Source organism: Pavona decussata, unplaced genomic scaffold (genome assembly GCF_977016875.1).
Source record: "Pavona decussata unplaced genomic scaffold, jaPavDecu1.1 SCAFFOLD_386, whole genome shotgun sequence".
Taxonomy (NCBI): domain Eukaryota; kingdom Metazoa; phylum Cnidaria; class Anthozoa; order Scleractinia; family Agariciidae; genus Pavona; species Pavona decussata.
Genome location: NW_028145758.1, coordinates 2261044 through 2282736, shown reverse-complemented (window position 1 = coordinate 2282736; position 21693 = coordinate 2261044). Strand labels below are relative to the sequence as shown.

The 21693-nt window shown below is 39.2% G+C and overlaps 4 protein-coding genes across 5 annotated transcripts in view; 3 read left to right on the top strand and 1 right to left on the bottom strand.

Annotated features, from left to right (window-relative positions):
* LOC146451630 (uncharacterized) overlaps positions 1-2993 on the top strand; it is a 46181-nt gene extending 43188 nt beyond the window's left edge. The window contains exon 5 of the mRNA XM_085098696.1: positions 260-2993. Within this exon, the coding sequence (XP_084954822.1) occupies positions 260-310 (51 nt within the window). The 3' untranslated portion in view covers positions 311-2993. The remainder of the gene's footprint in view (positions 1-259) is intronic.
* On the top strand, positions 313-2993 carry LOC146451629 (uncharacterized). The gene has a single exon (XM_085098689.1). The coding sequence runs from the start codon at positions 358-360 to the stop codon at positions 1213-1215; it is 858 nt and encodes a 285-aa protein (XP_084954815.1). The 5' UTR covers positions 313-357; the 3' UTR covers positions 1216-2993.
* A 960-nt stretch (positions 2994-3953) lies between these two features.
* Positions 3954-15326, bottom strand: LOC146451628 (85/88 kDa calcium-independent phospholipase A2-like). Of its 2 annotated transcripts, XM_085098960.1 has the most exons (11): positions 14927-15326; positions 13254-13482; positions 12516-12663; positions 10913-11190; positions 9536-9718; positions 8650-8875; positions 7731-8075; positions 7016-7166; positions 6032-6165; positions 5383-5693; positions 3954-4337 (listed from the first exon to the last, which is right to left on the bottom strand). In XM_085098960.1, the coding sequence occupies exons 1-11, from the start codon at positions 15145-15147 to the stop codon at positions 4122-4124; spliced, it is 2442 nt and encodes an 813-aa protein (XP_084955086.1). In that variant the 5' UTR covers positions 15148-15326; the 3' UTR covers positions 3954-4121. The 2 variants fall into 2 exon arrangements, with proteins under 2 accessions (XP_084955086.1, XP_084955087.1); XM_085098961.1 differs by lacking the exons at positions 13254-13482; positions 14927-15326 and adding an exon at positions 13196-13218.
* A 1576-nt stretch (positions 15327-16902) lies between these two features.
* On the top strand, positions 16903-18985 carry LOC146451627 (uncharacterized). The gene has a single exon (XM_085098807.1). It carries the CDS (start codon positions 16958-16960, stop codon positions 17699-17701), a length of 744 nt encoding a protein of 247 aa, XP_084954933.1. The 5' UTR covers positions 16903-16957; the 3' UTR covers positions 17702-18985.
* The last annotated feature ends 2708 nt before the right edge of the window (positions 18986-21693 follow it).

The window sequence follows — 21693 nt, the reverse complement described above, 5'->3', positions numbered from 1 at the left end:
AGGCACCTCTCTGTCACGCGACAAGTCATGGCACGTAAATCTAAATCACGCGATAATCATAAGTGACAACTGAACAATCGAATCCCGTCAAATTCTAATACCCTAGATGTAAGTAAATGTATTCAAGAAACCAAGGAAAGGGATTTAAAACAGTTCTAGTTTTTGTAATTCAATCTCATGGAACAACAGAGCGGTAACCCGGAAAATGAAAAAGGCTGTGACAAATTCATGTGACCCGATGTACATATTTGGTCAACAGAGAATACGTATACATCATCAAGATATTGCGACACAGGGCAAAGACTGTTGATTGCAAAACTGGCTCAAGGACCGAGGAAAACGACTTTTAAAACAATCATGCTTGCAGTCGGTACACTTCACCCTTTTGTTCCTTCTGTTAAATTGTTCGCAGTGCTTGCCATGGTTTGTTCATCGCTGCAAGTTGTCGTGACTGAAAGCTGGTGTACATGGGATTCGTGTGGTGATAATCGAGTCTGTTGTGGCAGTAATGGCTGTATTTTCGGTTCAAACTGTCTCGGACAGTACTGTTCCTCTGATTCGGATTGTTTCAAAGGTGAAAGCTGCTGCAGCAGTGAATGTTCCAGCATGTCAAGTTGCCTCGGACAATCGTGTAACGACGACTCCGATTGTTCCAGTGGTCAAAGTTGCTGCAGTGGTGAATGCAGAAACAGTACTGACTGTGTTGGATATTCCTGTTACAGTGCCTCTGATTGCGATCAATGGGAGTTTTGTTGTGACGGGACCTGCTCATACGGCGATTGTTACTTCATACCCACTATATCTGTCGAGTATGAAGACAACACTTCCGTCATAGTTGGCACACTTCTCGGTTCACTCGCCTTTGGTTTCGTCGTCACCCTCTGTATTTTCATTTGCCGTCGTCAAAGACCGGTCACGCCTGTGCGAGTTGCAGATCAGAGAGTGCGACCCACATACACCGGTATTGTAGAACACCCAGCACAAATTAGCTCATCCTACCCGGGTCAGGCTGCACCGTCCTACCAGCAGGGCTATCCTTACTTTCCCCGACTTCAGTATGAACAGCATCAAACCATGCAAACACCTTACAAACCTGACGGAACAGGAGCAAGCGAACAGCCTCCCCCTTACAGTGAGTTAGTAAGGGAAAATTCCGGGGGAACACACCCTCAAAGAACTTACGGTGCTATACCGAGCACATCTATGTCTACTTGACACTAATGCAAGAGAAAACTGTTCATTCTCAGGCGCACCCAACGGACCCGGGTTGGGGGGGGGGGGGGGGGTTCTTGGGTACGGTTTTGCTGGGTATGTGCCGCTGGCTTCTCAGAGCCCTTGTCCCATTATAGACTATTTTGTGACCAGTTATAGACCCCATCTTAGTCACTTTTGGGAAAATGTAATTTTCACGATCTTTCTTTTTATGCATCTACTTTATCAATCCTTTAAATACACGTTTTTAAATTGAATGAAGAACACTTTACTTTTCACCTACAGTACAAGCATTCTGGTACGTTTGCTAACCGTAAATATTTACAAACCTACTGTCATAAATAGTTGAAAAGGAAAACATTCTTCTTCAAACGGGAACGTTATAATAGAGTTTTAAATATATACTTTCTGAACTTTATAACCGAAACCATTTTGAATCCCTACTTAATAGAGTTTTCTTACCCTAAAAATCCGAAAATATGAGACCCCAGTCTAGTAACTCCATTGAAAATGCAACCACATTATGGTCAATGTAGTCGTGAAAATAAGACCCCATCCAGCGGCACATCCCCATTATCTTAACGATAAACTTGGCTGGAGAAAACTGGATAAACAATGACTAATTAATAAAGCTACAATGGTATATAAATCACTCAATGGATTAGTTCCAAATTATCTTCTTTCTAAATTTACCTATCGTAGCGATGTCTCCAGTTACTCTTTGAGAGGCAACAACGACAATCTTACTATTCCTCTTCCCAATACAAACATCATAAAAAATAGTTTCAGTTACTCTGGAGCAGTTCTTTGGAATATCCTTCCCATTGAGCTGCGGCAGGCAAATTCTCTTGGGGCCTTCAGGGCTGGCTGCAAACAACACTTCTAAAAATCTATCTACACGGCACTTTTGTAAAGCAGGCTCCTAGTCTAAATAGGTTTTGTAATGATAATTTTAATGCATGATAGTAGTTTTAGTTTAACATAGGAATAGTGTTTTTAAGTCCTGATGAAATGACCGTGTTTAAGTAAAGTTATTCATTCATTCATTCATTCAGACCCTTATAAGGAAGTACCTCCCGGGGGGGGGGGGGGGGGCGACAGGAATATTTACGCAAAATATAACATAAAACAAGTTGTAGACAACAGTTTGTCCTCAAAACAGAATCAAATTTAGGTTCAACTCCCAGGACTTTATAAGCCACACAAGTTCGCTTTTTCAGTCTATTTATTCTTTCACAAAGCTATTATATAGTTATTCTGTTGTCAAGACTTTACAGAATTGATTTATGTAAACGTCAAACCTTCAAATAGCTATTGGTTTAGAGAAATTGTTATTCTTGCTGCTTAGTTAAAATACATTAATTCCTTTTGAAGTATATTGAAACATTACTATATATACGTGTCTTTTTAGAAAGTTATATCCCACGAAACAACAAGAGTTTATAGGGCAAAAAGAGGAATGCCCACCACTTAGGCTAAAGTTAATGTTGGGTTCCAAACCAGACTATAAAACTATCTTATTCTGAGTTGTAAAATTCAGTTTTGTATTGTTCTATTATTTCCTGTTATATTAGGCGGTCTAAGAGAATTGGAGCGCATTTATTTCTTTTGTTTTAAGATCTTTTGTATATTGGTGGTATTGTATTTTTTTTGTTTACGTCATTCGCGGTCACAGAGGGAACTGTCAAAATTCCATCTTCGAGAATTGAATGAGACCACACTTTTTGCTGAAGACGTTACCAAGCAACAAGTCACGTGCCGTCATGCTAACGTGGAGTCAATCTCGTACCCAGAGTCCTCAGGCTCTTTGGCCAGTTGTTGGTAGTCAGGAGAGACTCTGGGGAAATCGAAAAAAGTTTTTACTGGCTGTTCCGTAACAGTTTGCATTGTTTTACCGCGGAAATCCTGCGGTAAAAGCTCCATGGAGTCTTTCCTGGCGACCAAACGAGATTGACGTGGAGTAGCCACCAAACTTTTTGAAAGGTGTCTAAGTAAACTGTTCGAGAGCTTGAAACAAACAACCAACCAACCAACCAAGCGTTTACGAAAACAAACACACCTTTTCGACCTTCTTTCCAACGCTTGCCACCGGCTGCAAGTTTTCCCGCGCTACGGGCTACAGAGAGTTTTGATTGGTCAATTGCGTCATAGCGTTCGTTATGGTTGCTTATTTAACAATTAGATTATGAGTTCGAGATTTCTGTCGCGTGATAGCTGATTCAGGCTGCGCCCTCATCAGCTATCACGCGATAGAAATCTCGAACTCATAATCTAATTGTTAAATAGATAGAAGTGTTTTACTGGAAAATACATCGCTCATAAAATTCATACGAAACCACATCCGGGACCCGTGTGGCGTATTTTCTTTATCTTCACTAGTAAGGATATGGGAGACGTCATTTTCCGCTTTTCCACGGTTGTTTGTGCAAACAGTCGGTGATCTTTGCGCCGTCACGTAATATCCTCTATATATGATAACCTATCAAGATATGCATTTCTGTGCTTCCTAAAGTAACAGCTATTTTCTTTTTCAATTATACTGTTACACAGCTATCATTTAATTTCCATTTAAATTATCAATTTTTCGAAATTTACTGGGATCCAGTACCTCAGGAAAGTAATGTCAAAAATGTTGAATACAAATGCTTAACCATTTCTTTAGAATTTTATCCAGACTCGAAAGTTAGAACCAGGCGTTTGTACGATGCCTAACTATCCCCGGCCAAGTCTGCAACACGCTTGAACGTCTCATATTATAGCAGCGTTATATTATATACCTTTTCATTTCTATTGTGCCGGCGGAATTTGCCCTGTGGGCGCAAGCTTAAACCTTAAATACACGACTAAAGATTCGGACTGTAGGAGGGGCAAGATAACAAGGAACGAACTTTGAAGTGAACTGAAGGCGATCAAGATGTCAACTTTTTACCAAGTTCGGTGAATTCCTTGAAGTTTTGTAAAACGTAAACTCTAGTCTCCCAGAGCATTTTGACGAGAATGCGATCGTCAGTTTCATCCAATCCAACATCAGACGACGTCGGTGAGCTAAAGCGATAGTAAGGAACTCCCAGCATCTGGCACCAGGCCCTCGCTCGTTCAACAACCGGGCCATGAGTAGCAGTAGCCTGGGAACAAAGAACAAGTGAATGATAACGATGTCAAAGGAAAAATATTTGGGAAACATTTCTGTCTTGGCAGTATCCGCTGTTGACAAAATGGCCCAATAACAAAACGGAACCATTACCATACTGGTTATCAAAGGTCTTGCGACATAAATACACTCGATTGCAAAAACGTTGACACCTAAAAAGCATAAACCATGTACGATGAGATCCAATGGATTTGTTGGTAGTGTTTAAAAATTGGCCCTTGTTGGCCAACTTGACACTTTAGGAAAGCTTAGACTGTTTCCGTCATTCAACACATGCAACTAATTTTGGTTATCAACCGTCGCACGAGAATAGAATATTATGCAAATAAATTTAGTGCACTTACACCCATAAAGCCATTTGGTCTCATCGTTCACGGTTTATGCTTTTTAGGTGTCAACGTTTTTGCAATCGAGTTTATCTCAATTTTCATTGGTTTACATACAATGAACAAGTGCAGAAATTGACTTTGTAGAGGAAATTTAGAAAAAATGATCTTGATTTTCTTGGCATCTGAAAGCATGCATTTCTGAATGAAATGAAACCGTTGCATCCCTTCTAGTAAAAAAAAAAAATGAAGAAAAGTGAAAATTGCCACTCCAAGCTTGTTTTTGGATAAAAACTGCGTTTTTCAAGACGTACATTTAATCCTGCCTTACTCGCTTTTTGTGAAGTGAAACCTTGAAAGGTTCAAATGGATGTTATGTTGTAAGCTTGGTAAATGATAAATGATAGATGTAGTTTTTTCATTTCGTGACACAGGCATGCATGCTTGGAAAAAAGAAAATCCGAGTGCTCCTATCAGGAGTCGAACCTAAGACCTTCCGATTACTAGTTCGGATGCTCTACCACTGAGCTACAGGAGACTCGTGGGAGCTAAGGCCATTAAACTAGGTTCATGGGACAAACATTCGGCATACTGCTAGGATTTGAAATAACGTTAACAGCTAGCTATATAAAAAAAACTGGAATACAGCAACAAAACACAAAACAACGCCTTCAAACTAGAAACAAAACTCACCTGATCGACTAGAAGTTCTCCTAACGCGCGGGCTCCCATTAACACATTGGGTGCCTCCCAGATGGACTCAGGCTTAAACACATCAAAAGACTGCACGTGCATTGGCGGCGGGACACCCGTTCCGAGGGACACAACCAGGCCAAACGGGCTGGCTTGGACACCCCGTACGGAGGTGTTATATTTGTGAATGTCGGTCAGCACATCTAGGGTTGGATTGTTAGCGATCATCCCACCGTCTAGGAACGGACCCATGGCGCGGAAAAAAGACGGAGCGGCACCCGTACCTCTAGCCGCACGCCATACCAGCTGGTCTGGGGAAGACGGAATTGAAGTTACAGTTAAATCTCTTTCCGGTATCAGTTTATTGTGAACTTCGCTCTGTAATTTGTTCAAAAATTCGCGCCACTTTGTCAGCCAAGCAGAGACCAACCGCACGCACGCGTTTTCCCGCGCTTGGCCCCATGTACATTAATTTTCTTCGAGTTCTGATTGGTACGCTGTAATGTTTACCTTTACTGTGATTGGATGGAGTGTGATTACTCAATTGAAAACCGCTGTACGCTTGTTGTCAACTAGCAGTCACCTGAGCAAATTACGGTTTAGCTGTTTAGTATGTATGTTTGTTGCCCTGCTTACACAGAGCCCTTACCTGCGGGTTTCGGCGGCGGCGTAAATGGCGACTTGGCATGAATATCATCATAGTGGTCATCGGCCACATCAAAGTTTCGAAAGAAATGCAAACTAGCCGGACGCCGATCAGCCAGTACTCCTGTCACAAGGACTCTAATATAAAAGAAAAAAAGGCCATCCAATCATTGTCAAACGTTCTCATAAAACAACGATATCGATCGCTCTTGGGGTAATCTTATGATCAGCAATATTTTGTAGAAAATTGTAATCCATTTTACGCATATTCCGCTCAGAACCCAGTTGCTCGAAGCATGGTTAGCGCTACCCCGGGTTAAATACCATAACAACCTATAGGTTTTAATACCTCTTAACCTCTTAACCAACTCAGCCCAGGTTGTCGAAACGTCAGTCAATGTCACCTTAAACAGTCCTTCTCAGGACCACACTCACCCGGATGATCATAATTTAGGCACTTATTAATAAAGACTAGTCGCTTCATGATACACCACCAAGAAATAGCGATAACAGCAGTAAGGCATTGGGCATATGAAGATTTGAGGACGGGGCCTACTTTTGTTACTGCGCATACGTTCTGCGCATCGAGATACTCGGGTTTCCTATGGGTGGTGCCTACTAATACAGGGATATTTTTGCGCGGTTTAAAACTATGCGGAAAAAGTAGAACTTAGCAAGGGTTCTTGGTATCCAAAAGAAAAATTGGGGGTAACCATGCATTTTTGATAGATAATGAAAAAAGCTTCAATTTCAACAAAAAAAAAAAAAAACCCGCCACACATTGTTTTGTATTTTACTGTTCTTTTAGAATAATCGTTGCTTATTAAATTATCTCTAAAAATTGCCTGGTTACCCCAATTTTGTTTTGGGATTTCAACAGCCCATGCTAAGATCTGCTTTCCCCGCATAGTCATAAGCCACACAAAAATTCTTCTTTATTATTAGACACCGTCCTTAACCACCGATAAAGTAAAGCTGCTTCTCCTACCTCGGATGCAACACGGAAGTCATCGTAACACTTTCTCCAAATTCTTGTCTGAGGAATTTCTCAAGTGGCTCCGAGTCATAAGGCCGCTGGCCCTTGAACACCAAGTCTTTCATTCTGAAGTACAGGCCCTGACAAAAACGCGCGGATTTCCCTGAAAAGAGTAAACCGCAAGATCCGGGCTTCTTCCCCACTCCAGAAACTGTGCGCAGAAGACTGGTACGAGTAAGGAATTGTGGGATCGTTTTTTGGACGGATGGACATCACACCGGCGAATAATTGTATTTTTGGCGTTTTCTCGGGGTAGCGTAGCTTTTGTTAAAAAGTTTTCATCTTTAGTTAAGTAGTATTTCCTGTGCAGCTGACTGCCGAGAAATGCACTTATTCATCGGCGTAATAGACCCTCAAAATAAAGAGCTTTGTTTTAGCACGACAAGCCTCGAATTCAGTGTGAGTGCTACCGTACAAAAACAAAGCTTTTTATCTCCTGAGACTCAACATGGCCGCCGTGTGATAAGGGTCTATTTCCATCCGTCTACCTAAACGATCCCATAATCCCTCACTCGTACCAGTCTCCTCACAGTTTCTGAAGTGAGAATTCAAATCAGCCTTGCCGCAAATCAAACACTTTAACCTCTACTCAGCGAATAATTCTTAAAAATAACAGAAAAGACAAGCCTGACACATCTAGGATGAATGTTCTATAACCTTCACTTACCGTGTACTATAGCTAAGGCCAGAATACCTCCAGTACTTGTACCTGCGATCCAATCAAACAGTCGCACGATCGGCTGTTTTGAGAACTCCTCCAAAGCCAGCAGAAGCTGTATGAGTATCAATCCACGTATGCCTCCACCATCCATGGTCAGAATAGCTTCCTTCTTGTGCAGCGATTTAAAGATCGATTCCTTGTGGGTCCCCTCCCTCCCTGCCCCTGCATCGACCGAGTCCTTCCCGGCGGAACTTGACCGCTGAAGCAGTCCTGAAGACACTAATCCTGCGGCAAGCTTGATGATGTCATGGTAACCTGGTAAATTGGGAGCTGCACTTACATCTGTGCCGCCTTTGGTTGAGGTGAAAGGAAAAATGAAAGCATCTGTGAAACCACTGGTAAAAGAGGTTCGAAGTTTATGATAGCCGAAAATCAAACCGCACAGTCTACCTTATGGCCTTGAAGACACGTCGCTATTGACCTTTCAAGCCCCAATGGTGGTCAGCAGCTAAATTCTCCTTACAATATCAAAACTTCATCGAACGTAAAAGTCATGAGAATCAAGGGAACGATCACCATTTTTTTTGTCCAAAGATAAAATTTCTTAACGTTTAGGTAGTAATTCATTTGAATAGTCTGGCAAATTCTCTCAACCAATACTTTGAGAAACATATAGAACACCTCCATATCAGTTTGTAGACTTGTTGGCAAACGGCTAGCGAGAAACTAGCTTATTCTTCTCATCTTTTTCCACAATTTATCTGTGTTCATAAACTCGCATTTTACTCTAATAGTATTCAGTTTCAAATGTCCACTATCGAAGTAGTTTTAGTTTCAGAAAGGGTAACAACAAGGAAGGGATTTACACAGTGCTTTTCGAACTGGTTTTTGGAGTAAATAGTAAGGTAGTAATTCATTTTATTACCAATCACCATGTCCTCTTGGAAAGGTTCACTGCATTCCAGTGTACATCTATTCTTGCTTTTATCACAAGCTGCTGCACCGACAAATCCAAGAGCCCGCACGACATCACGCCAGCAGTGTCCCTTAACAACGGTTGCCAGGTGTCGCGGTGTTTCATGTCTCTTGTTCGTCAGGTTAACATCAGCACCGAATACAATCAGCGCGCGAACAATGTCTGGGTCATCAACCTACAGGTGACAAGCATCAACAGATCACTGACTTGATGCTTTAATCCTCGGATGAACTGTTGTTAAAGGGGCTATTTACAAAACTAATGTAAAGTCATGATTCCCATCACAGCCGACAATCATGTCAGTATCTAACCTGCCCCCTTCCCCCCTTCCCCCACTCCGAAAAGCCTGATAGTCAGGTAAGTGGGTATCTCTCCTGACCCAACTTAATTTCCCCACACCCCATTCACAAAGTATCCGTTTTCAAAATGTAGATTTTTTTTATGTGGTTTGGTTTTCCAAAAAAACAATCGAAAATGCACGGAAAAGGCAGAGATTTTCAAAAACGCAGCCGCCTTAAGCGAAGATTTAGAAGACGGAAATATAACGTTAACGGGTGAAAATCAAAGACGTTTTGACTTCGTCTTCATGTGGACGACTAAACAGACCTCTGGAAACGCAGATTTTGGAAAATGATGACGTGAAATCATTGGATTAGATCACTTCAAAAAAGGCAGATTCAAACAGTTTCAATCTTTGATGTGTGGACAGGAAAAATTGATGGAAACGCATGTTCAAGTTTGGACGAAAAACGTTTTGAAAACAGGTTCGTGTGAACGGGGCCTAATATACGAAACAGAAGAAAGGAAAAATGTATAGCAGAAGTTAGACACTCACAACTGCAGCCTGATGTAAAGGTGTGGAGCCGTCTGTACTCTGAGCATTCACATTGGCCCCTCGACTTAACAATACTATAACACAGCCAAGTCTTCTCCGACGGGCCATGATATGTAGTGGAGTCTCTCCGTCATTATTGCGTGCTTCTGTATCAGCTCCACTGTTGAGGAGTAGCTCTACTGCCTTGTAAAGAAAACAAGGTTATTTTTTATTTATTTATTTATTTATTTATTTTTAAATTTATGGCATACAAAAACAGAAGCCAAGGGATGAAATGCAAAAGAGTCTAAGACCCCATATGAAAGCAGATCACCAATGGTACTAAGATGAAAATAATGATCCAAATTAAAATGTGGCACTAGTAATAAATATTAAATATTATGACTGCAATAAAAACTCTAATATTAAAGATTAAATTTATAGTCAACAACAAAAACACTAAGAGAATGAACTAATCCATATAAAAAACTTTTTAACTAAGGCTTTAAAAGAATTTACACTTGATGCCTCACGAATGGAAAGGGGAAGGGAGTTCCATGTTCCCACAACTCTGAAAAATAAGTATATTTAAGAACATTCGTTCTTGCATATCTCATTGTGATGAGATTATTGTATGTGATGTCACGGAGTAAGTTGAACGGGGGTCGCACTAAGACTTGACTTTTGAGGAGTTTAGGGGCATAACAGTTTGTTGAATCAGTTTAAATGATACCAAAACCTTGCAACGGAACGGAATTCACTCGCTATATCATGACTCCATATTCTAGTGACTCTAAATTCCTCATTTTCGGTGATTACTAGTCGAAAAAGGTTCCGTCATGATTTTATAGATTGCTAGTAGTTTTAGTTCAACTTGCCTCATTTGTTCCATATAAACATACAAAGATTTTAGACATAATCATTAAAGACCAGCAAAAGTGGAATCACTACTGAAAAACTGGGGCATCTTATTTAGTCTACTCATCCAGTAAGCTATGGGGACTTCTCGGAGAAACGGGCCGCTCCTGGGCCGGGTTGTTTGAAAGCCGATTAACGCTAATCCCGAAGATAACCGAGGTTTACATCTCGCTCATTAAAAGCGGTTTTTGAAAGCTAATTTAAAGCTAATGTTAAAGACAAGTCTAAAGTCAAAACTGAGGGACAAAATCTTTGGAGAAATCTTTGATGATTAGTCATTAAATTCGAATCAAAGTTCACTTTTGTCCAGGATTAGTTTAATCGGGCTTTGAACAACTGGGCCCTGGGCTCTAAAATCAAAACCCCATTTGACACCTAAAGTTTGTGGGTATCTTATACGCGCAATAAATCGCTTAGGTAATGAGCAGACCAGCTTGTAGTGAGATTTGTTCAAATATAATTTACAGAGCAGAAACTCACCGCTTTGTTCTTTGCCCAGTGTAATGATGTACCTCCATACTTAGTATCACGGACATGAATCTGCTCGGGATGAAACTCTAACAGCGTGGCAACACACGCGTCACTCTGGACATTCAATGCTGTGTGAATTGGATGGCATCCTTCATGAGGCTTACTAGGGTCTGCTCCTGCCTCGAGCAACACTTCAACGCTATCAGTCTGAGAGTAGCGACAAGCCACATCCAGAGCTGATTGGTTATTGGAGTTTGTGGCATTGACCAGCTCGGCTACCTGGTTTCCTATAGAGAACACACAAGTCAACTATGAGAAATCATTATATCAGGGATACCCAATGGCCTATTTTCATTTGGTAAATATCTGTTTGGAACAGGCTTTATAATCCCCTCAGTTTAACAAATCGATGGCAGTTTTCTATGGTCTATACTCTTATAGACCATAAAATGACGTCATAAAATGTTCAAAACTCAAGTGGAACCACGAGCCGCAGGCGAGTGGTTTCACTGCCAAGTTTTGGAAATTTTATGGCGTCATTTTATGGTCTATAAGAGTATAGACCATAGAAAACTGCCATCGATTTGTTTTTTACAATAACATGGAAAAAGTACGAGCGGAATTGGCTATTTTTTTTCGTTGAGAAAGCGCGCGCGTTACATCTGACGTCATTTTTATTGTCTGTACTCTTATAGACAATAGCTACGAGCCAATCAGCGCGCGGGAATTTGGACAGTTATTGTAAAAAATCAGATTTAGTCCACAAGAAAATCTGCGGGGTTTTGTTCGTTGGTAAAATGTCAGTACAAAATTCTGTTTATAAAACCAAATATTCGTTTCCACTCTCTAACGACATGGCACAACAGTTTCTTTTAAAACTAACCCCCTTATCCAAAAACTTCATAAGACTAGGAAACTAATTCCTTTTGTTTTTAAAGGGGCAAATGTATCATTACAAATGTTTGTTTCCAAAAACTTTCTGTAACTTAAATTTTTAGCTAAAGTATCTAAACAGACCATACTGTATTTATAAGAGGGTAACACTAAATACTAATACATTCAACTCCCTTTATTGCAGACACACCCAGGATGGCGAGTTAGTGCCCTTAATAGTGAGAGTCCGTAATAGCGGGAATTTATTTCAGTCAAACGTCTGTGCTGTATTTTTGCCGGGGATTTAGCTGCTGCCTGTATTACCAGGGTATCCATAATAGTGAGGTGTCCACAAGGAGAGAGTTGACTGTATGTACTAATAAACTTGTCGTCCTCATAAAACAAAATGAAAGCCAGCTAAAAATATTAAATAATAGATAATAATCATATTCTTATCAATGCTGATTTAGACTTGTTAGACTGTTGCAGTTTTTAACTGGGTGTCAAAAGTAATTTGTGTTTGCCTTACTAAGCTCTGTGATTGGTTGGCAAAACTCATGCTCCTTATCAACCTGTGAAGAGGCTCCCAAGTGGGGTATAGGGCAAAGACAAAATTTGAGCTTTTTGTCCTATACCCCACTTGGAGACCTCCACTTGGAAGCCTGTTCACAGGTTGAACCACTCGAAACCACAACCCTGTAAGTCGGCAAAAAAACAACAGTACACTTGATTTGAGTACCTAGCCCTTGAGCCTTCTTCAGCATGGAATTCAGGACCTCAGGGTATTTTTCAGCTGCATAGTGGAGAGGTGTGTTACCAAGTTTATCTTTAACCAGGAGCTTAGGATCAAAATCCATCAGACTTTGAACAAAATCCAGTTTCCCACTCTGAAAGATGAAATATAATTTATGAAAAAGTTTAACTTTAGATTTAGTTTCCTTTGAACAGCCTCAACAATAATCTACCCTTTGTAGCAAAAAAAGATAATTCATTCAATTATTTTCATGGAAATTCCCAAATATTCAGTTTTTTAAAAATTTAACTTGGCAAACTGATGCATACAACTAACTGGTACACATAATACAGCACGTGAGAGCACGTGTAGTTTGGCCACCAAAAAAAATAAATAAAACTTGAGAGGTGGCTTTCCTCTTTCCCAGAAATTTGAAATCATTGATTTTTTTTAAACATTTCTACCGGTGTTGTTGTTGTTATCATCATCATCATCATCATTATCATTATTACTTTAATTATTATTATTATTTTTTCCTGAAATATTACTGACAATTTTATAGCAACAAAGATTGATCTTGAAAATCCATCTTGGGTAATTCAGTCTCAGTCTTTTTGCTACAAATGTTGAGTATGCAGAGCTGTACATGTGCTGTCATATTCCTGACACATGAAAATGGATTTTACCAGACGTTCTCTCCCAAAGAGTGAGAAGATCTGGGTACAAGATTAACATGGACAGTACCCTTGAGGCCAGGTGAAGAGGGGTACGCTGTTTATCCTTGCATGTACTGTCAACAGTATTTGCTATCGCCTTGTGTTTTAAACACTCTGGCAGACCCACGTGAGAAGCAACATGAGCTAGCGACCAATCTGGATGCTGTTCCAAACATGAGATTAGTTCTTGGAGGACAGCAGTATTGTAACACTTGGCAGAACTTTGATAGAATGGTGAAAGCCTCTCACAGAAGACTCTGAAGACAAATTAAATAATCTGGTATATTAAAATCCTTGTGGCCACTAATTAAATCTTGCTATCTGATATCTTTGCATGACTAATACTATCACGCATAGAAATCAGGAGCGAATAATGTAATAATTGTTTTAGTATTTATAAATCTATTACTCATTCAAAATTCGACAACAAAACAGGTTCACAATTTTATTGAATAGTGATACAAATAGGTCACACTACACATGCACTGTGCGGCAACTTTAACTCTATTCAATATCAACATTAGAATAGATAGTGAGTAACAATTAGCCAATAAGAGAACAGCATTTGTGAGAATGCTACCAGATTTATACTAATACTTCATAGATCTTTTAAAATTAAAGTTGCAATAATTACATAAACCTTCACCTCCCATGTCAAAGCTTTCAGTAAAAAATTATTACCATAATCAAATTTAATGTTGTAAAACATTACTGCATCTGTTAAAAAACACTCTAAACAATCAAATGCCAACTGATGCATTAGTCAATTCTAGCAGTGCCTGGGAATGGCCTGTTGGGAGGGGGTACTCCCATATATGGGCTTTATAGGCATGTGCCACTAAGAAGGGTATGGTTTTCAGCAAGTTTACTCTCGAATGGGGTATAGAAATCAGAGAGTTTTGGTCTAGAATAGAGTATCATTTTCTATAAAAATAATCAGTTGCTTGAAGAATTTAGTCTGAGAAGGTTTCCCTGCAAATGAAATTTAAAAATTGGTACGACAAGTACAACAACTTTACATAATAGTGAATGAGTTTCAGGAAATAGCAAGTCTTGAAATAGGTCAAGGAAACGGTAGGGATTTTCCGGTGTTTACTCTAGAAAAAGGGTTGCAAAATAAAGGTTAACATGGTCTAGTATAGGTTTAAAGGTTTTCAGCGTCCCAGCAGCACACCCCCAGCTAAAAATTATGGGAGTACACCTCCCCCCCGGAGGGGGGGGGATGGGCACTGTTGAAAATGACTGATGCATAAAATTTTATTGAGTATTTTGAGATCTTTGAAGGTCAGTTGGGTTTTATAATAAATATTACTACACCTGCTAAATGCAGGATCAGAAAACAAACTCACAAAATTCTGTGAAATGAGCTGTTAATCACGCTGTCAAAAAAAATAAATAAATAAATAACATCCCTGTTTGTCTGTTTTGTTAAATGCTCTATTTCTCTTCTCTCTCGAACTCCAAGGTACCAGCTCTTCGTACCTTGATTATGTTGACCCACTTTGTTTATTCCAATTTTGGAATCTGACAAAAATTGAATAAAATCCTATATCAGCCACCTGTACTTCAGAGGAAAGTGACCTTAATAATATTAATATTGTTTTTAACCAAGCATGTGCATTAATTATAAATTATAGTAGTTGTTTAATTAGTTAAACATGTACAACAGCCGCGAAAAAAATAAAAATAAATTCTACTCACTTAAATTTCTTCCTAGCTTCTGCTTCTTCCGGCAATCGGTAGAGACTAAAACAGTTTGGAGAGTGTTTAGGGTTATAAAGAATAGCTTCAAAACGATAAGATGTGATACGGTACAACCGTAAACTCTCAGAACCATCAACTTTCTCTTCCAAAACCGTGGCGAGATCATAATGTGAAGAAACCGTTTCTTCGACACGGGAGCTTGAGGTTGTGGTTCCCATAGTTTGATGAGAAAAACTAAAGCTGAAGACTTATGAAAGAAGACACAAAATTTTCAATGAAAACAACTTTCGCTTTGGTGGTGGATTGTTGTGGGGCCTGGTGACTAAACGTTATCACCCGAGTGACCCGTGACCCGACCCAGGACGCTCCCAGAAAGTGGATTGTCACGCTAGAAAGTCACGCAACGACAGTGGGTGCTGGTTGAATTCAACATCTCTTTTGTTGCCTTTACCACCTCCGTATATTTGCGAAAATTATTGCTAAAATCACCTATTTATATCATATTTAGAGTTGCAATTTTAAGCCCGCACACAAATTCCTTTTGAAACTGAACTGTGCGAAAATATTAAGACCAGTTCTGGGGCAATTTTCAGAACTGCTGCATGCGCATGCCAGGCTCATAAGACAAAACGCCCCGGAATTAACGCCCTTTAGCTTAGAATCATTTTACTTGTGCCGCGAGGCCTCAAGCCACTGAATGGTCGTCGTTAGACTGATCGATATTTTTGGTGGCAAACCTTAAGCTCTATGAGCCCTTGTGAGATGAACGGCAATACTTAAAAGGCTAGTCTAACCTCTGGGCTAATAAGACGAAACTAACCCAGAATTTTAAATTTTATTATTATTATTATTATTATTATTATTATTATTATTATTATTATTATTATTATTAATTTATTATCAAGAACGGGGACATTGACATTGAAACTGCAGAAAAGGCCATTTGAGAGATGCGTACTTTGTTTATTTTTTTTTCTTTTCTTTTTATCAAGTGGAACTGATTTTAAAATGCCGAATTTCATTTTTTTAAAATTTCATGAGTTTTGTTTTCTTTTCTTTTTCTTTACAAAAACATTATTGCTTGAAAATATTATCTTTTTTTTAATCGAACTGAATTTTGAATAGGTTTTTAATAGCTCTTTTTTATATACTTTTAACTTGTAAATAGCAATTTATGTGGAATATTTTAATAAAGAATTATTGCATTATTGATTATTATTATTATTATTATTATTATTATTATTATTATTATTGTTATTAATATTATTATTTTTCGTTGACAAAGAATGTTACATCTAAAATGCATTGCTTGCTAGAGCTTGACTCGGAGGTAATGAGCTAAGTCTATGTCGATGCTTTGTTTTGATTAAATTTCCACGATTTTACTTTTTAGATTTTTAGGCTTGACTACTACCTCGTCATCAGTCATCAGAAACAATAATCAAGGTCACAGGATATTTAAATGACGCATGATAGCTAACATCATTTATAGTGACATTATTGGTTCAGCATCCTTCAGGGTTCATCGGCTCGAAGAAAACAGCCCTGGTTGGAGGTGAAGGAGAGGGCGGGGGTAACTTCTCGGAATAGTTTTGGTGGGATGGTGCGTTTTCAGACCAAGAATTTGTTATTCGCAGGTTATTCGTTAATAATGTTTCAAAACCAATTTTCAAATCAAAACAGCTCAAAAATCCACACCCCTTAGGGTGGACCACCCAAGTCAAAATGTCATCAGTCATTCTCGACTCCAGAGCTTTTCCCTTTTGCGCATGACTGGCGCATGACGTAGTCAAAGCCGAGCGGCTCTGGGGTTGAGAATGGTCATCAGTTTGCTTGGGAATCCGTTTTCTTGTGATTACCCAGAGTCCTCAGGCTTTTTGGACAGCGGATGGGCGCCTAACCGCTGGCCAAAGAGCCTGAGGACTCTGGGTACGTGATTGGATTTGCATATAGATTTACATCATTTGCATGTATTGTGGGCATGCGGAAGTCAACATTGTGCTACATGTACAAGAAACTACAAGTGTGATGTCTGCAAGTTCTATTCCTCGAGGTTTAGTATTTGTACTCATTACTTTCTCGCTTGTTTCTGTGAGCGATGGATCTAGTTGGTGTAATCCTTACTGTGGATTAAACGAGGTCTGTTGCAACAACGTTTGTGTCGTCGGATCAGATTGTCGGAACCGCTACTGCACCTCAGACGACGATTGTTCGGTCGGCCAAAGCTGCTGCAAAAACAAATGTAGGAATTCCTTCGACTGTGGAGGGCTTCCCTGCTCTACGGATTCTGATTGTGGCTTCATGGATACTTGCTGTCGAGGAACATGCCAAACGGACTGTTTCGTTCCAGTGGGCATAATTGTTGGCTCAGTGTTTGGTGGGATTGTTTTTATTTGGGTAGTGTCCATGGTTATTTGGTGCGTTTGCCGAAGACGTAACACGCGTCCTGGCAGAGTCATAACACGTACAGCCGCCAATAGAACTGTCACGACCACAACAGGTCTACCACAGGCTAACCGACAATATCCAGTGGGTCAAGTGCCACAACCCTACCAACAAGGCTACCCTAACTACCCACCTCCGCAGTTTGACCAGCTTCAGACTGCTGCTCCTCCGCCATACAATGCTGAACCCACAAGAGCAAGTGGACACCCTCCATCTTACACTGAAGCAACGACGGGCAGTTCAGGAAGAGTTTATGTACCTCAAACTTCTTATGGTGCAGCACCAACTCCATCAGCCCCTCCTGCAGAAAGGCATCAGAGAAGCTGAAAACAAACACATGAAATAGTACATTGATACTAAGCTGAAATCAACTCATTTCACCCAGATCTGGTTCTCCCATAATTTGCCAACCAGGTTCTGCTAAGTTCTTACTTCGCAAGCGGTGAACAGAATGGGGAAGACATACTACATACTTTAGATCAGCTTTGAACGATTGGACCTTCTTGTCTAACGAATTAAAATGGCATATGCCTAACATGATTTTTAAAAGGAATCTAAATAAGTCAAGTTATGTGACTTGTATTAGGTGCAGTGTGTATATTTATCATAGATCCTAATTTTTATTGTTACCTAATTTTATATCTTATTCTAGGGGATTTTTTTTATGTTGCTTGTTTCTATTTTTGATTTTAGAGGACCCCCCTGAAAACCACTTTTTAATGATTATAGAGGCCTCCTCTTAAAAGAGGTATTATATTATATTATTATTACTTAGCCGCTGAGTCCCAGCTGTATAAACAGCTGATAGCTGATAGTTTAAAGGAACCAAGCTGTAAAAAGATCTTCCAACTCCTGAGACTTAAACAACCGTCTGGAGCGTCATTAGAAAATGTCTGCAGATTCTTTAAAAAAAAACAGCCAGGGATTAAGTTATTGTGACTAAAATCAGCGAAGAACGCCGCTTCAACTTACAACAGAGAACAGTCACAAATAATGTAATATTTTAAGGCATTACAGAAACTTTTTTTTCAATTCCAAAAATTTTTGTTCTCTGTTGTAATAATAATAATTGTCTTCTTGTATTTTGATTTTTGTTGTCGCTGCTGTTGCTGCTGTTGTTGCTGCTGATGATATGTTGTCCTTTTCCTTTCTTTTTGTTTGTTGTTGTTTGTTTGTATGTTGTTTTTTTGTTTGTTTTTATTTATTTATTTTTCGCTCCGTCCTTATTTTATAAGGCTTGTCCTGTTTAGATTTCTTGCTCGGTTCAGTATATCTCTAACATACCTTAATTAACACAAATGTAAATCTCTCTTGTACATTAATCCTAGGCTCTACAAACATTTCCTACATTTTCTAATATCTCAATAAAGCTCAGTGTCATTTCTTTGTTTACGTAAAAGTAGGTGGTGGTCAACTAGAAAGCCTTTGCTACTTTGACCACCACACACATTTTTATAATTTGTACTGTATTTATTTTTATCTTGTAGTCATCTGTTGTAATTAACTTTTCTTTCTATGTTAATGTTGTATAAATAGTGTGAAATAAATGAACCATGAGCCATGAACCATGAAGTTAATAAATAATTGGAGCTGAGAGGCTTAAGACCAAAACCTGTGGGCTGAGACACTGAGATGTTTAGTTTTAAGAAGAGAAGCAAGTCATTAATTTAAGCATTCCAGTGACATTATAATATTATTTTGGTTTGTTGAGGGAGGAGATGGATCAAGTTGATTTAATGTCTTAGTATTACTTACGAAAAATATATTTTTGGGATTGTAGACACAAGGACAACAAAGTTGGCCATTAAATATACATATTTTTAAACAAATTTTGGCAATTACACCAGAAAAGCTTTGCAAAAAACATAATCAGTAATCAAAGTATCAAGGTTTTCATACATATAAATGAAATTATTCTTATGACAGAAATATTTGTGTCCATAATGTTGTAAGGTAAATATCACCAGTTTTTGCTATAATTTGTGATTTTGTTACTTTTTTTTTCAAATCGACTTATATTATGGTGTATCAATTAAAGCCTTTTTTCTCATATAACATAATTATAATTTTTGTTTGTAAAAAAAAGTCGACAAAGTTGCATTAGTTATCTCATTTGGAATTGCGCATTGGACTGCATGAATTAAGATGAGGCAAGTCACATAATTATAAATCTCTACAAGATTTAGAGTCTTTGTGCTGTAAAAAAAATATAGACAACGGGAATTAGTGAAAAATTGACTGGGCATGACTCATGGTGATCAGTATTGAAGAGTTTGCAGTTTTGTGTAATTCATTAGGACAATATTATTCAAACTGAACACAGTCTCCTCCTTGAATGACATGGGCAAAGGAAAGTGTGTTGGAAGTACAGAAAATTATTGTAAAATTGTCTTCATAAGTTGAGGTTAAGTAGATCTCTGTTTCCCTTCCCACTTGACAAATTTTCACATTCGTGTTGCACCTTAGAAAGAATTTAGTATACCCATTTTGTTGGCTGGTCAGTATACCGTAATGCAGAGCTGTCAACCTCCAATGTCTTTAAATATGGAGAATATGACTTCCCAACCAGCAAAAACAAATCGCCTTACAAGGGCGTGGCATCAAGCCTTCATTCACCGCTTCACCTAAGGGGGGGGGGGGGGGGGGTCACATCATTATAACCAGCAACGCGGAACATTTCACCCATTATTATCGGCAATTCAACCCCACAACAAACAGCACACTTACGCACTTACCCGGGAGATTACAGACATAAAGATGGAGACCAGAAGATACGGTTACAAATCTTGAGATTATCGCCATAAATCTGGAGACTCAGGAGATCGTGTTCAAAATCTGGAGTCTCCTGGATTATCCGGGAGAGTTGACAGCCCTGGTAATGACTTAAGTCATCGGCTGTGGTGAGGTGATTCAATCGATCTTTGGAAAAAATAATTTGGTGATCTCACTTTCCTAGTGGCGAGCTCCCAGACAAAGGAATAAAACCTTTGTGACATCAAGGACCGCTAAATTTTCACTGCTATTGTGTGAATCTTTTTAAAATTTTAACCATACTTTTAAAGCACATGGAAACTTTACATCAGTTTAGGTGTTGCTGCAGTAATCCTGGCTCTTTATAAATGTTAAAATCATTTTTGTACTTAAATCATGACAAATTATACAAGAGATCACCATCTCTTGCAATGTATCGTTGTTATAATTGTCAATATCGTGTTATTTTTGTTATCAGTGTCCTTCCAGAAAATGTCACTACCTCCCCCATGAAAGTGCTTTCCTCAAAGATCACCCCCAGTCCCCACCCCTCTGGAAACTCCAATTAGGCTTAATTTTGAAGCTGATGGAATTACGGTGTCTAAATAAAGTAAATGTATCACATTGTTAACTTTCTTTTACATTTTCTGGCCTTTGGCACCCCCCCCCCCCCCAACGTACGAATTTGGGGTAGGGGGCATGGATTTTTTTCTGGAACTGCACATTGTATTGAGGTGCCACAAGTTTACACCGTGTTGATTATTTCAATATCGACGTTTAAATTAGCCTTGCAAAAAAGAAAAAAAAAAAGAAACTGACTTTGTAAGGACAACTGGAAAAGGGAAACAGAATAAACTTTTTGGGCTGAAACCAAAAATGTGCACAAACATAATTGTATGCCAACTCTCTCGGATACGGAACGTCGATGTCTAATTTGCAAGTCTCCAAGCTGTATACTTCACCAAATCTCCCCGATAAATTCTTTTCTCAACAACAAACTCTTGAGGATTTCGACAAGGCATTTTCCCCAACGAAAAGATGACGGGTAAACTAAACTTCACTAAAAAGCAAGTTCTTGCGCTAAGGCTGACTGAAATTACCTGAAGTGGTTTCGGAGTGCGCGCAATATCGAGTGAATATCGTTTCAATGTTAAGATGGTTTTGTCCATCTACATTCAGTTGACTTTGCGAGACAGGAATTCGATGCTTTGTCTGCTTTCTCCCTGAGACACGTGATGTGGCAACGCGTGATTCGGGGGGCGGGCAGGTTCAAAGTACGAGGCTTGATCGGACATGGGTTTTGTTGCATTTTATTTGAGCTTGCTCTGTCGCTGGTTTCATATGAAACTGCTACACCGTGCTGACGAGTTCCAATAAGAACGAAACAGCTGTCCACGGTTGCAGCCCTGTTTTGTCGGTTTCTGTCGGGTTGTTGTCTCGCAAAGTCAACTCTTTCACGTAGTATCAGCCTTGCAGTTTGTGTTACAGTTTATTTTGGGCTGATTAGGTCTCTTGTAGATCCTACGTCAACTGACAGCATTATCGTTCGCGGTCCTTTGCAGTTTTCA